The sequence below is a fragment of the Ilyonectria robusta genome (assembly GCF_021365365.1).
Source record: "Ilyonectria robusta strain PMI_751 chromosome Unknown BGZ61scaffold_2, whole genome shotgun sequence".
Taxonomy (NCBI): Eukaryota; Fungi; Ascomycota; class Sordariomycetes; order Hypocreales; family Nectriaceae; genus Ilyonectria; species Ilyonectria robusta.
The window spans coordinates 130,892-143,567 of NW_025764436.1; the positions used below are offsets into that span (position 1 = coordinate 130,892).

At 55.2% G+C, this 12,676-nt stretch overlaps 5 protein-coding genes across 5 annotated transcripts; 3 read left to right on the forward strand and 2 right to left on the reverse strand.

The window, feature by feature from the left end:
* Nucleotides 1-235: 235 nt before the first annotated feature.
* BGZ61DRAFT_340824 (alternative oxidase-domain-containing protein) lies at nt 236-1,443 on the forward strand (the record flags this gene model as incomplete). The annotated part of the gene is made up of 3 exons (XM_046239345.1): nt 236-712; nt 773-1,171; nt 1,234-1,443. 3 exons carry the CDS (start codon nt 236-238, stop codon nt 1,441-1,443), a joined length of 1,086 nt encoding a protein of 361 aa, XP_046110195.1.
* Nucleotides 1,444-5,383: 3,940 nt separating this feature from the next.
* On the forward strand, nt 5,384-7,631 carry BGZ61DRAFT_526500 (uncharacterized protein; the record flags this gene model as incomplete). Its single annotated transcript, XM_046252964.1, has 2 exons — nt 5,384-6,605; nt 6,655-7,631. The coding sequence occupies 2 exons, from the start codon at nt 5,384-5,386 to the stop codon at nt 7,629-7,631; spliced, it is 2,199 nt and encodes a 732-aa protein (XP_046110196.1).
* A 989-nt stretch (nt 7,632-8,620) lies between these two features.
* Nucleotides 8,621-9,190, reverse strand: BGZ61DRAFT_526501 (uncharacterized protein; the record flags this gene model as incomplete). Its single annotated transcript, XM_046252965.1, has 1 exon — nt 8,621-9,190. The coding sequence occupies one exon, from the start codon at nt 9,188-9,190 to the stop codon at nt 8,621-8,623; it is 570 nt and encodes a 189-aa protein (XP_046110197.1).
* On the forward strand, nt 9,131-10,317 carry BGZ61DRAFT_78346 (uncharacterized protein). Its single transcript, XM_046257088.1, has one exon. The coding sequence runs from the start codon at nt 9,368-9,370 to the stop codon at nt 10,124-10,126; it is 759 nt and encodes a 252-aa protein (XP_046110198.1). The 5' UTR covers nt 9,131-9,367; the 3' UTR covers nt 10,127-10,317.
* Nucleotides 10,318-11,451: 1,134 nt separating this feature from the next.
* Nucleotides 11,452-12,376, reverse strand: BGZ61DRAFT_78349 (uncharacterized protein). The gene has a single exon (XM_046257089.1). The coding sequence runs from the start codon at nt 12,253-12,255 to the stop codon at nt 11,608-11,610; it is 648 nt and encodes a 215-aa protein (XP_046110199.1). The 5' UTR covers nt 12,256-12,376; the 3' UTR covers nt 11,452-11,607.
* Nucleotides 12,377-12,676: the final 300 nt, after the last annotated feature.

The following is a 12,676-nucleotide window of genomic DNA, read 5'->3' on the forward strand; positions in this document are numbered from 1 at the left end:
TACCTGCTCCTGCTCAACGGGCGTAGACCTGTAGTGCAAGACTTGGATCGCCCGTGCCTGACTCCGAGACACCCGTATATATAAGACTACTCAAGCCTTGTCAGGCATGACCTCTGCCATGTTGTATACTGTATCAAACAATCAGAAGCCTCACTTTGGCATACCCGATATACTCACACCTGTTCCATCAACGACTTGACTAGTCCTCCCTTTCCTAGTTTTCCCCTCCGCCTCAATGCTCTCTACTCAGATCCATACCCACGCCCACGCCTCGAGACAAGCTGCTCAGCTGGGTAAAGCTGCAGCGCTTGGATTCGTCCGTTCGGCCTCGTCCTCCTCGTCCTCTCTTCTTCGATCCCCCGCTGGTCTCAGGTTAGCCTGCGCTGCGTCTCAACACCATCAATCCTCACGAGCGTTCTCGACGACTTCGGTCGCCCAGCTACGAGACTTTTTCCCAGCCAAGGACACTCCCCATATCCAGGTTACCAAGCCAGCATGGCCTCACCACACTCAATCCTACGAGGAGATGATCTCGGTGGTCCCGGCCCATCGTGAGCCTCGGGGAATGGGTGACTGGGCAGCCTGGAAGATTGTTCGATTTGCCAGGTACTGCATGGACAAGGCCACAGGCATGGACCGCGCTCAGCAAGTTGATAAGAAGCATCCAACTACTGCTGTAGAGGCATCAAAGCCCTTGACTGAAGCGCAATGGGTACGTATCCTTCTCCTACATAATCGTCATCGACACTAGAGGATTAACATCTGATGCTAGTTGATTCGATTCATCTTTCTTGAAAGCATTGCCGGTGTGCCTGGAATGGTTGGCGGAATGCTACGCCATCTCGGCAGCCTTCGCCGAATGAAGCGAGACAACGGCTGGATCGAGACACTCCTCGAGGAGAGCTACAATGAACGAATGCACCTTTTGACGTTCATGAAAATGTGTGAACCTGGGTGGTTCATGAAGATGATGATCATCGGCGCACAAGGCGTTTTCTTTAACGGCCTTTTCGTCTCGTACCTCATTTCGCCCAAGATTGTGCACCGTTTCGTCGGATACCTCGAGGAGGAGGCTGTCCACACTTACACGCGATGCATCAAGGAGATTGAAGACGGCCACCTCCCCAGGTGGACAGACCCCGAGTTCCGCATTCCCGACATCGCTATTCAGGTGAGCTGCTCCTGCAACCACTTCCACGGAGCTGCATTTATGCTGACGAAATTCTAAACTAGTACTGGAACATCCCCGAGGGTCACCGCACCATGAAGGATCTCGTCCTTTACATTCGAGCCGACGAGGCAGTCCACCGCGGTGTCAACCACACCCTGGGCAATCTCAACCAGAACGAGGACCCAAACCCATTCGTTAGCGAGTTCAAGGACCGTGATATACCGAAGCCCGCACTCAAGCCCGCTGGATACGAGCGTGCTGATGTTATCTAAGTCACACAGCACAGCCCCGATGGCACTACACCTTCTTATTCCACGCAATCTGTATTTAATGTCCGTTTCCTTTGTTCGCGCGTGGGGAAAAAAAAAGGTGGTTGTAGGATAGACGGATGATACCACTGGACACTGGCGTTATGAGCCCCAAGGCGTTTTTGTATTTGTTATTTTCTATTTGTTTGGCAGCTTGGGGGGGTCCCAAATCCCAACTCTTTGATATAGGCGCGAGTGTCACAGCGCCCCTTGATGATCGGCTAGTCCCAGATGGTTTGGAGCCACAGAACTTTCTAAAATCAGGAACGCGACTTTCGAACCAGTAAAGACCCAATCTCAGTGTGGCTGTGCGAACGAAGAAAGTCAATACCAGCCAAAGGGCCGGCGTGTGCGAGGCAGAAAGGGCTACGGCTTACTACAAGATGGATGCCGTTCGTCGTCATAGAGAGATCCTCATGCAGACGCTGATCAGTCAAGAGGTCAGATGTGTCAGACCACAAAGGGGCCTTGCACAATTGCACCGCCTCTGCGAAAATGGTTGCCTTACCGCGTACGAGCGAGATGGCCTCATAAGTGGCCATCGCCTGGTCGCCTCACTCTTCAGGCCGAAAGTGCAGTGTGACTGTTTTAAAAAAAAAAAAAAAAAAAAAAAAAAAAAAAAAGGGTAATGAGACTGATTGCCGGGACGAGTTCACCGACAGAGGTGGTTGAAGCTGCTACGGAAGTGACAAGGCGCAGAAAGTAGCGCGTAAGTTGATGTACGTACTACGTAGTATGTCTCTTGACCTACCTATTCCGGAGCGAACATGGTTAAGCTTCTTCTGGGCCGCGTAACCGCAGCCCGCCCCGAAGCCCTATGGATGCTTGAGATGTGCAGTGGGCAGCTGAAACTGATGTCATCAAAGCAGCCATCGGTCAGTGGGAAGAACTGGGGGCATGCGGTACTGCCCCCGAAGGTGACATTCGGCGCTCAGTATCCACCAGCATCCAGCAGCTCCAGCATCAGCAACTCCAGTATCACTGCATCAGTAGGTACCCGGCTCGCAGGCGACATTAGAGTCGGGTACAGCACAGCCGTGAGTTGTGGGGAACCAGCAGATCCCATCGCGGGCCGCGTGTAAGGCTGGGGCGGAGTCGCATGAGCAAAGTCGCTTGGGTGGGCGAACGGACAGTAGTCGAGACAGACAACGTTGGTGATGGACCTCGCGGGATGTCTGGTGATGGGTTTATTAGTTGGGAATTTCTGAAGCACACACCGCAGGGCCGCAGAGCAGAGCGCGTATTCTCTAACACGCCCCCACACCTAACCTCAAGTCTTGGAGGGGACGATGCCGATAGGTAGGGGACGTTTCGAGGGGGGCGGTGTTGGCAGAAGGATCCATCTGATGATGGGGATCCAGGGCATCAGGGCTCCAGGGATCCCGAGCCACCGGGGCCCAGACAAATCTAATTCTATTCTTGTGCACTCAGTGACGAGATGAGATGAAGATGAATAATGGACGGGAACCTGGTCGACGGAGGCGCATTAAATGCTTGTCGGAGGCTGCTGGATGGTGCTCTCGCGATCCCGGCGATTCCTCGCTGAGCCAATCGTCAGATGGGTTTCATCGTCACGAAACGCCAGCGAATCGAGGCTTGTGGCGGCACAACAACGGTCATCCTCATTGCCGTCAAAGCAAGGAGAGGTCAAAGCAAGCTCCGACGTACCTAGTATGAAAGTGGAGAGACGCCTCCAATTTCATTGCTCGGATTACTCAAACGGCCCCCTCAGTCGCGCCCCGGCCTCCCAGCCTTGTTTCTTAGCGCCCCGGAAATGATGCCCATGGAAATTGAGTGACCAGAGGGAAGCCAGCAGTTGAAATGTGATGCACAGCCTCGGTGATTTCCCGTCTTGTCGAACTAGAGTTTGTAAGTAGGTGATAGGTATCCCGGGCTCCATTTGGTGGGAACATGCGCAACTAATTAGAGGCAGCTTCGCAAAGGAACCTTGAGAAGGATGAGCACGGCAAGGATGTTTCAGGGTTGCGGATGCTGGCTGTGTCTTGTTCTGCCGACATCTTCTAGTCGTCAGGTTATGTGTTGGTAGATGATTTGAGATGATCTTGTCCAGGGCATACGGCGTACTGCTGACTCTGTCGTAGCCGCCCTGAAGCCATCACTGTCCTTCTCTGGCCATGGAGAATAATATTGGCCGCCCGCTCAATGAAACATGTGGATAAGTTGGTTGGTTTCCCGTGCCAATATCATCCACGGCTGGTGCATTGCTGTGCTGAGTTGGTCGTACGGTAGGACCAATTGCAAGCGAGAATCATGCTCGGGTCCCCACCGTCCTTGTCGTCTCTACCACCCCTCCGCCTCCTTTTGTGTCTACCAGACAAGTTGTGTGTTGGTATTCTGTACTTACCAAGGCGGCAACCGCCGCCATTCTGAGCATATGGCACCTCCCTACCTCCCTGGGCAGGTAGGGATTCTTGCATCCTTAACAGAAATGTAGATACGGGCATAGTAACTCCATGTGCACAGTCAGCCTCAGATATGGCCTGAGAAATATACAACTCTGGCGATGCGCAAATCCACCTCGTGTTTAACAGATTTGGACGTTTCTAGCGTAGGTTAGGTAGGTCCATTCTGTAGCGACGGTACCTCCCAAAAGTACCTCCCCTGTCGGCGTTCCTTGAGTGGGCAAGTAAATTGAGAGGGGGATGTACTTGGAAACATCAAGCATTAAGGTAGTCAGTCCCTACCTAGACGGGTGCGCATCATCAGTAAGGGTATTCACATGCTGCTAAGCCTGGGACGGTACTTGACCACCGCACCTCCAATACTGCACCTCCAATATTGTGCTTGCCAACTGCCCATCGTGGTTGCCTCTTTCTGGACGTAGCACCTCCTTGCTCCTGCCTGTTGTCGTCTTCCGCATTCTGTGGGCAGTCACTCACTCGGTGAGTCGGTGTTCTCCTCATCCCATCCCTCATCCCCCACACCAACACCAAACCCAAAATCCAAACTGCTCAACACCAAAGGAATCCACCTCCGCCTCGCTGGCAGCGCTACTAAAGCACCACCACCAACATCACCCAACCGCCCCCGAACCACGATAAATTTAGCAGGGCTGTCGTTGTGCACAGTGTCCCTGACCCGCTGTCACAGAAACAAGGCCCGTTTGACGTCCCTGGTGGCCTGCCCTGTCTCGCTCTCGCACAACCCCGGCAAGGCAATCCAACCCACTGTCCGCTGTCCAGCAAACTAGCCGCCTGGGCAGCCCCATTCGCTCGACGTGTCTCTGTCGGTCGCTTTGCACAGCCTCGCCGCCCGCCGCACCCATTGCTTCTCGCCCGCCATTCACACGCCGTCGACACGCCCGCCCCCCGTTTCTCTCCGCCCTTCCACCCTTCCATGGGAATTTCCACTCCCCCAGTTACAATACCGGTACCATCTCCGCTGCTACGTCCCAAGTGCTCTCCCACTGCCCTTGTGCCCAGTCTCTAGCATCTGTGCCCCGTGTCCCCAGTGCCGCCTCGTCGCATCTAGCCGCCAGTGTCACCGGAGCCAGCAACCTGCCCGCCCGCTCACTCAGTTCGCCCAGCCGCCAGAGCTCTCGCTCCCAACCTGTCTGTCGCCCGACTTGCTGTTCCCGCACCAAACCAAACACCAACACCAACACCACCGCTGCCCGCCAACGCGCCCAACCTCCCCAAGGAACCAGAACCTTCAAAGGCCGTCTCTGCAGCGCCCGCAATACTTTTCCCAACGTCGCATCTATCTGTTCGAAACAAGGCCCCTCCAAAGCGCCTCACCCCCCCATCCACGCGTCCGGCTGCTGCGATAGGACCGTTCCCCCGCCCATTGCATCACCCGTGAGCGCACAGCCCCCCGGCATCGCCACGGTGCCTGAAGGCTGACTCGGGAGTCTGCCTCGTCTGCTTCTAAACTCGGCAACATCATGGATCAACAAACTCAACGAGGCCGGTCACCTTCGGCTGGCCATCATCAGTCTCATATAAGTCAATCTCACTCCCCATCGCCGACCCCATACCCACCCAACGAGTCATCAGTCGGTCTTGGTCTCGGCTTGGATCAATCCGCTCAGCAGCCCTTCACGACCGCAAACAATAACTCCTTCGACTCTTACAACGGGAATAACGGCTTTCTTAGCCCCCAGCTGTCCCCCTCACTGCCGCCCCCCCAGCAGCAACAGAGCCCCTTCGCCCAGGCCAGCCTCGCCGACCCCGCTGCCTTCGATCCCAACAACACCTCTCCCTTTGGCCAGCCGGCGCCGACCACCGGCTCCGATACCACGCTGCCTTACAACGCTCAGGCGCAACCCGCCTACCTGTCTCCTAACCTGAACGACGGTGATTTTTCACTCTTCCCGCCCTCTGGCGGCCAGAGCGATCACTTCAACGCTCCCTTGTTCGATCAACCTACACTCAATCCAAGTGACATCAACAACATGACGTCCCCGCAGACACATCACTCTCCGACCCCTCCTCATCTCCTCCAACCCGACGGCCATCATCCTGGCTCGGCCCATCAGTCTCCCGCCTTCAGCCAGCACCAGTTCTCCTCCCCGCCCGGCGGTCACTCAAGACATGCTTCACTCGGCCCCGAGGCAGCAATGCTCTCGAATCACATGAGCGACTGGGCCCAGCCTCAGTTCCAGGGCCACCGTCGCACTCCCTCAGAGTACTCGGACGTGTCTTCAGTTGCCCCGTCTCCAAACCTCGTCAGCTCCGATACCTTCGATGGAGATGTTGGTGGCCACTCCCCCAACCAGCGTCCCACGGACAGCGGCATGTACGAGTCCGTAATGGGTATGAACAACTTCAGTATTTCAGACAACAGCCCTGGCCACCAGGGTCGAAGCCCGTCCCATAGCCCGGCCATCAGCCCTCGCATAGTCCCGCAACAAATGCCCGATATGACCCAGCAGCCTAGCTTCGGTCTGGCACCCATGAACCATGGATATGGAGCGTCTTCCGCATACCCAGACATGCCGGGGTCCGTTGAGGCTTTCCCTACCCTCCAGTCCAGTGGACCCGACTTATCCCAGATGGCGCCTCCGGCAATCAACATTGATTTTGCGCCGACGAACTCCAAGCCCAGCACATTTGAGGCTCCCAAACCGCGCATGGACCAAGACTCCTTGACACCCCCCGACCGAGGTAGGTTTCCTCGTCTTGACCACATGAAACTTGTCTAACATTTTCCTAGGTCGCCCCAGATCCCGGCCTCGAGCTGTCACAGATCCCTTCCACCCTGGTGGCGGGTTGTTGAACCGCCCTAGCAATGGCAACGGCATGTCCACGTCCCTTGGTGCTGACCTGGGAATGCGATCGGATGCCTCCAGGTCACTCTCGCCACTTGATAGACAGGCAACGGCCTCGCCTTCGCGGAGAAGACAGTCTACGTCGGCAGTGCCCAACAATGTCATTGCGCTGCGCCTGGCAGACCCAGAGTATCAGAACAGTCAGGACAGTGGTGCGGCCAAGCGTGTTCAGAAGCACCCCGCTACGTTCCAGTGTACCCTGTGCCCCAAGCGATTCACTCGCGCCTACAACTTGCGTTCGCACTTGCGGACCCATACCGACGAGCGACCGTTCGTGTGTACCGTATGTGGCAAAGCCTTTGCGCGACAGCATGACCGTAAGCGACACGAGAGTTTGCACTCGGGTGAGAAGAAGTTCGTCTGCAAGGGTGATCTTAAGGTCGGTGGCCAATGGGGATGTGGACGGCGGTTCGCCCGTGCTGACGCTCTCGGTCGTCATTTCCGGTCTGAGGCTGGTCGTATCTGTATTAAGCCCTTGCTGGATGAAGAGATGATGGAAAGGCAGAGACTCTGGCAGGAGCAGAGGATGCAGCAGAACATGGCTCACAACATGGCTCCTCCTCCTGGTGCCATGGGCATGGATCCCTCTACCGCGTACCCCATGGATGCCACGGGTAACTACATGCTCCCTGCGGCATTGCTTGCGCAATACCCTGTCTTGGCTCAAATGAACTGGTCTGGGCCTGATGTTGGTGGAAGTATGGACGATGAAATGAGTGGCCGATCGTCGTTCGATGCTAGCGACCTCGACGAAGCTGACGACGGCGGCTACGTAAGCGGACCCGGGACAGGCTATGGTGAAGGGGGAATGAACCAAAACTTTGGCGAGATGGGGTATGCGAGCGACTTTGGTGGTCGCTAAATTGCGCCCACTCGGATGACAGTTGCCTGTGGTTTCTCTTCTCTTCTCGTGCTCCTTAACAGCCGCCAACAATGGTGGAGATGACGGATGCATCCTTTTACTTTGTTATAAGCGATCTGCCTTTTGATTTTTGGATGGGTCTGTTTTTGATGTATACCGGACGGACTCGGCGCCGATGACGGCGATTTAGGAAAACACCTCCGTGGCTGGACAGGACGGTGTGGATGTGAATGCCTTGATTTTCTTGGGAGGGCTCGGGGATAGACGGTACTGCGTATAGATACCAAACTGAGTATGTTTGTCTTCTTATCTAGTTTTAACTGCGAGTTTTGCTTCACTGCGTTGTGACGATTTTAGACACGGGAGGTGTTGTGAGTCCTCATCAGATGGATAATATGATATGTTCGCATCCCAACACTTCCGCCATGCACTCGGCTTACCGAGGTCCTTGTTATAATGTGAGAGCACGGATGCTAAGTAAAAACCTCAACATCACAATGTGACGGTGGTATAGACTTGTTATCTTTAGAAAACACCATGCCCCTCTTACCCTCCTCGGTAACTAATCAAAAATATAACTGTTCACCTGCCAAGTAATCGGCTGAATTATCTATATAGGAAGAGAAACAAGGAATCTCACTCCAAACCCCTCGTCTATGTTATTTTACTCTTCCCAACTAAAGAGTGTTCACCACCACCCAACCGTATGCTCTCTCCCCATTCCCATGTCCGTTGGGGAGAGGCGAGCGGCCTCCCAGGATATCTTCAAAGACAACACCCCCGTATTACCCAAAGCAGCCCAACGCCGTGCGATGTCCAAGTTTCCCATCCCGCATTTGGACCCAAAAAAATTGTTTACCCACCCGGCACCCTTGCCATACGTAGAAACGAAACCCATGCACCCTATTCTTCCTCTGTTCCTCCGTCGAGTCCGGCTCTTTTGAGAGATTAGCACAATCGAGTGTTGCTTTATGTTCTCCAGCAGAAGTTTACTGGTCTCCAGTGCCAAAGTAACTCTTGCACACTTCGTCAATGACGCCGTTGCAGATAGCTTGATGAGCTGTTACTACAGACCCAACAATGAAGGGCATCATAAGAGAGTTGGATTCGACGGCGACATCCTCATGGATCTCGTATTCGTCTCCCACGGCGGTTGCCGTGCTGCCGGTGCTGTCAGATCCGGCGGGGGACGTGGGCCCTGGGCGGGGCCGGACGGTGTATTCGGCGCGGATGACAACGCCAGCCGGGGCCTCGGCACGTGAGCGCATGCCGTCGGGAATGCGTTGAAAGACGACCTGATAGGTGACCTCCTTGCTGATGCCCGGTGCGAGGGTGACAAGCTCGGTGACCTGGAAGAAACGGATGGAGTCGTCCCAGGGGGGGTCGAAGAAAGGGTCGTTGGCGATCGCTTCGGGATAGGGGGTGTTTTCGCTATAGCGGGTCATAGTCTTGTGGTTGCTGAGGAAGGGGATGAAGGATTGGACGCTAGTGATGAGGACCGCCGGGGGGAGGTTGCCGGGGATGGCGATAGAGTGACTTAATAGGCGTTGAGATCTCATGGTGTGTGGTTTGAACTAAAGTCCCGGTGGCGTGTGTTGTAGACGTGAATGGATAGCAGTTGTGAGGTGATTTGGTAACAAAGACGGAGGGAAACGGCGGGTTTAAGAGGCCGTTCTTCTTTATGGTCCCTCGTCTCCGTCAACGATGTTGCCGATTCCAAGTTATGGTAGTTGCAAATGGTGAGAATGGCGAATATTAATATGAGTGAGGTGGCGAGGCTGACAATGACGGCTGCAATGATATGGCAAGGTGAAGCCTGCCCTCGTGGACATGGTGATGATTATCAGCAACCACAACGCACAACACCAAGCAATTGCTTTAATCTTGCTGCCAGTGAGAAGGGTCTGCCGGCCTTTGGCGAGGCACGGTACAGGGCTGATGCAAGGCAGAGACCCGGGAGTGAGCAGACCGCGGGGGCCGAAGATGACGGAACCCCAGGCTGGCGCGCCGTTTTGGGACACGGGCAGTACGGGCAGTGGGGGAATTGCTTTCGGCCTCAGTGCGATCCGACGATGCACGACTCTGCGGTCATCAACGGGAGCACGGAGAGGAGAGGATCCGGGATTGTGGCTCAGGTCAACGCCTGGCAGCGGGACGGGCGACTGGGCGACTGGGGAGAGGGGAAGGCACGCAATGGCTATTGCAGCACAGGCGCCGTCAATCGCGTTCCCGTGGTGGTGGTGAGAAATGGATGGAGCGAGGACGAGGGCGATGAGACAGTGAGGCGACCGCCGATTGGGGGAACTGTGGCGGGCGGATCTGCCGAAGAACGTGGAGCGTGGCTGAAGAGCACCCAGCACGCTCCAGTAGAGATAAAAATACCCGTCTGCCGCTGCCGCTGCCGCTGGCACTACTGTACCGCTACGTACCGGGACGGATCGGGCGGTAGCTTACTTAACTTTTGGCGCGTGGCTGAGGAGACTGGAGGCATGTGAGAAAGGGGCGGTGCAACAACCATCATTAATATACAACGTTGTATTTTTCTGCTTCTCGAGCGGAGGAGAGGGAGAGGGCCATATGACCTCCGGATAGGACGGACTTGAGAGGGATCCCGTGCCGCTTGGTCCTGCCATTTTCCACCACGGGCCTTTCCCTCCCGCGACCAAGCCATTATAGTAAGGCGAACTCCGCTGGCGCCGAATCTATGCCCGAGGCCGCCGGGGATTCTTCTCCCAAAGGAAATTCATCTGCGGATAGTTGCCAGATATGGGTCGAAATCTCCTGAAAATCCCAGCATCATAAACACACCGGCGTCGTCCTCCTGATTCCACCCTCCCTTCTCAGCGAGTCAATTCATATACAATTCCTCTTGGGAGCATGCGGTCCTTTTCAGCGGCGCAAAACAGGCTTCAGTCAAAGTTTGCAGAGAGTTTGCACCACCGCCATGGACAGCACATGCATGTGTTATTGATAGGACGGACAAGTGCTAGCCTAGATGGGTATTGTAATCGAAGCAACGAGCATACAGTAATTATGGAGCCTAATCTTGTGCAATTCCATACCACCCCCCGAGTCCATCCTCCGTCCTAAGTCCTCCGTCCGCTCCGTGGGCGACGGGGGTTATCTCATGACATGCCGCGACGGTGTGGGCTGAAAACATGCCAGAAACATCTATTTCGCAGCTGCACTACCGCATCTCTTTGCAGAACAGATGAGATATCTGCAAGCGTGGTTCGTTGGTTGCTTTGAATCGCCAGAGTCGTTTTGGCTTAGGCTAGAAAACCATTGACGGGGTTGCGTGAGGCTGCAGGGGCCCTGCATGACGTTTGACATTTGGGCACACCCTACTAAGAATGGATGGGCTTACATGCTACGCAGCATGTACGTACAGCGCGCTGGCCAGCAGAACACCAGCCCTGCCTCTATCCGGGATCACTCACATGCTGCAGCGTCCTTCGTACTATGTACGTGCTACTGTGGAATAAGCATCTTAGTGACTACAGGCCCGGCCAACATCGAAGCTAACAATAGCCCTTCGATCTGTATAACCATATTTAGAGACGACCCTTACCTGACGCGGTGGGATCGTGATAAGAAATCAGATGGCCAAGTGCAGTGGAGCAGCGTTGATCTCTCCATCCATTTTACTGACTCACACTCCTAATGTAGCACATGGCATGTACCACAAATGGCTCAATGAGGGATGGCATTCCCTATTTGAAATTGCAGTGCAGTTCTTACCGAACTGACGAACGGGAACGCAGACTTTGTAACCAGTGTCGCAGCCTTCCAAATCCAGTGTGGCGGGCACCATGTCGTCCACCAACTCAGTTGGCAGCATGAACTTGACCTCCTCTGTTCATACCAACTTGATGGCTAACGGGAGCCACGCAGGAATCGATACGGAGATTTAAACAACAAGGACGCTATAGTACGCATGTGCATCCCCCAGCGGGTCAGAGCATGGATGAAAGGCTTATGCGACTGATAGGTACGGAAGTAGGGTTTGCTCAGTTCCCGTCGCCAAGAGAGACAAGGGTGGCATGTCAAGCAGACATAACTCCTGCTCACTGACAGCCATAGCGAGACGCAGAAACGCAAAACACATGGCTTCCCTCTGCGTCTCTCCCCTATGCGAGGCTGTGCGATGACGAAGGTGGACGCCTTCGGGTCTGACCGCCACAAGAGGTTGGGCGGGATTGGATGGGCAAGGGTGCTCATGGGTACTGTTTTGGAAGAAGACAACGCGTCTGGTGCTCCTCCCCCCGGGCGGCAGAAAATTTGCGGCTTTTAGAGGCATGGCAAGTTGAAGCGGTGAGAGTTGACGATGCCCGTTCGGGTCAAAATCTGTGGGATGCTGCACGGGGCTAAGAGACTCAGGGACTGGTGGGACGGGCTGGGACCCATAGCAGCCAAGCACACGCCAGCTAGTTCCCGACGTCTGCATCTCGCCCGCAGGCCGCAGGACGCCAGTGGGTTCGTGGCTGGGAGGAGGGATTGGACTCAACTGCGACTGGGCTACACGATGCCACAGCGGAACTGTACTTCTGCGTTGGCGGTATTGATGCCCAGTGCCGGTTGTAGCGTTACCTGATTCCCTCGACTTCGTGCGTCTCTTGTGCATCTCATGTGCGTCTTTGCTGCGATCCAAGTCTCCCGTCAGTCAAATCGGCTGGGCAGGACTGGGCTGGGGGGTGGCCACTAGGTTAGCGGTTGAGGTTTAATGGTCCCTTTCCTTACCCGCAGCCGCTAGTCGATATTGGTTGTTGGAGTGATGGACAAGGGCCTTGCGGTGCGAATTGGGCGCCCTCGAGTCGGCTGGTCGGTCGTCGAGGGAACGGATCCAGCCAGAGTCCAGTCCCACCATGATCCGAGGCGAACATCTGCGCAGAAGGGTCCAAGGGGTGATCGCAGACGTGGGGAAGAGAAGGATTCGGCAATATTGCCGCCCTGTGACAATTTCCCCCGGGATGGTTCAACGGCGCGCAATGATGGATAATAAGGGTACACAGCCAGAGATGCGAGCAGGGTTTTCAAAATGGAGT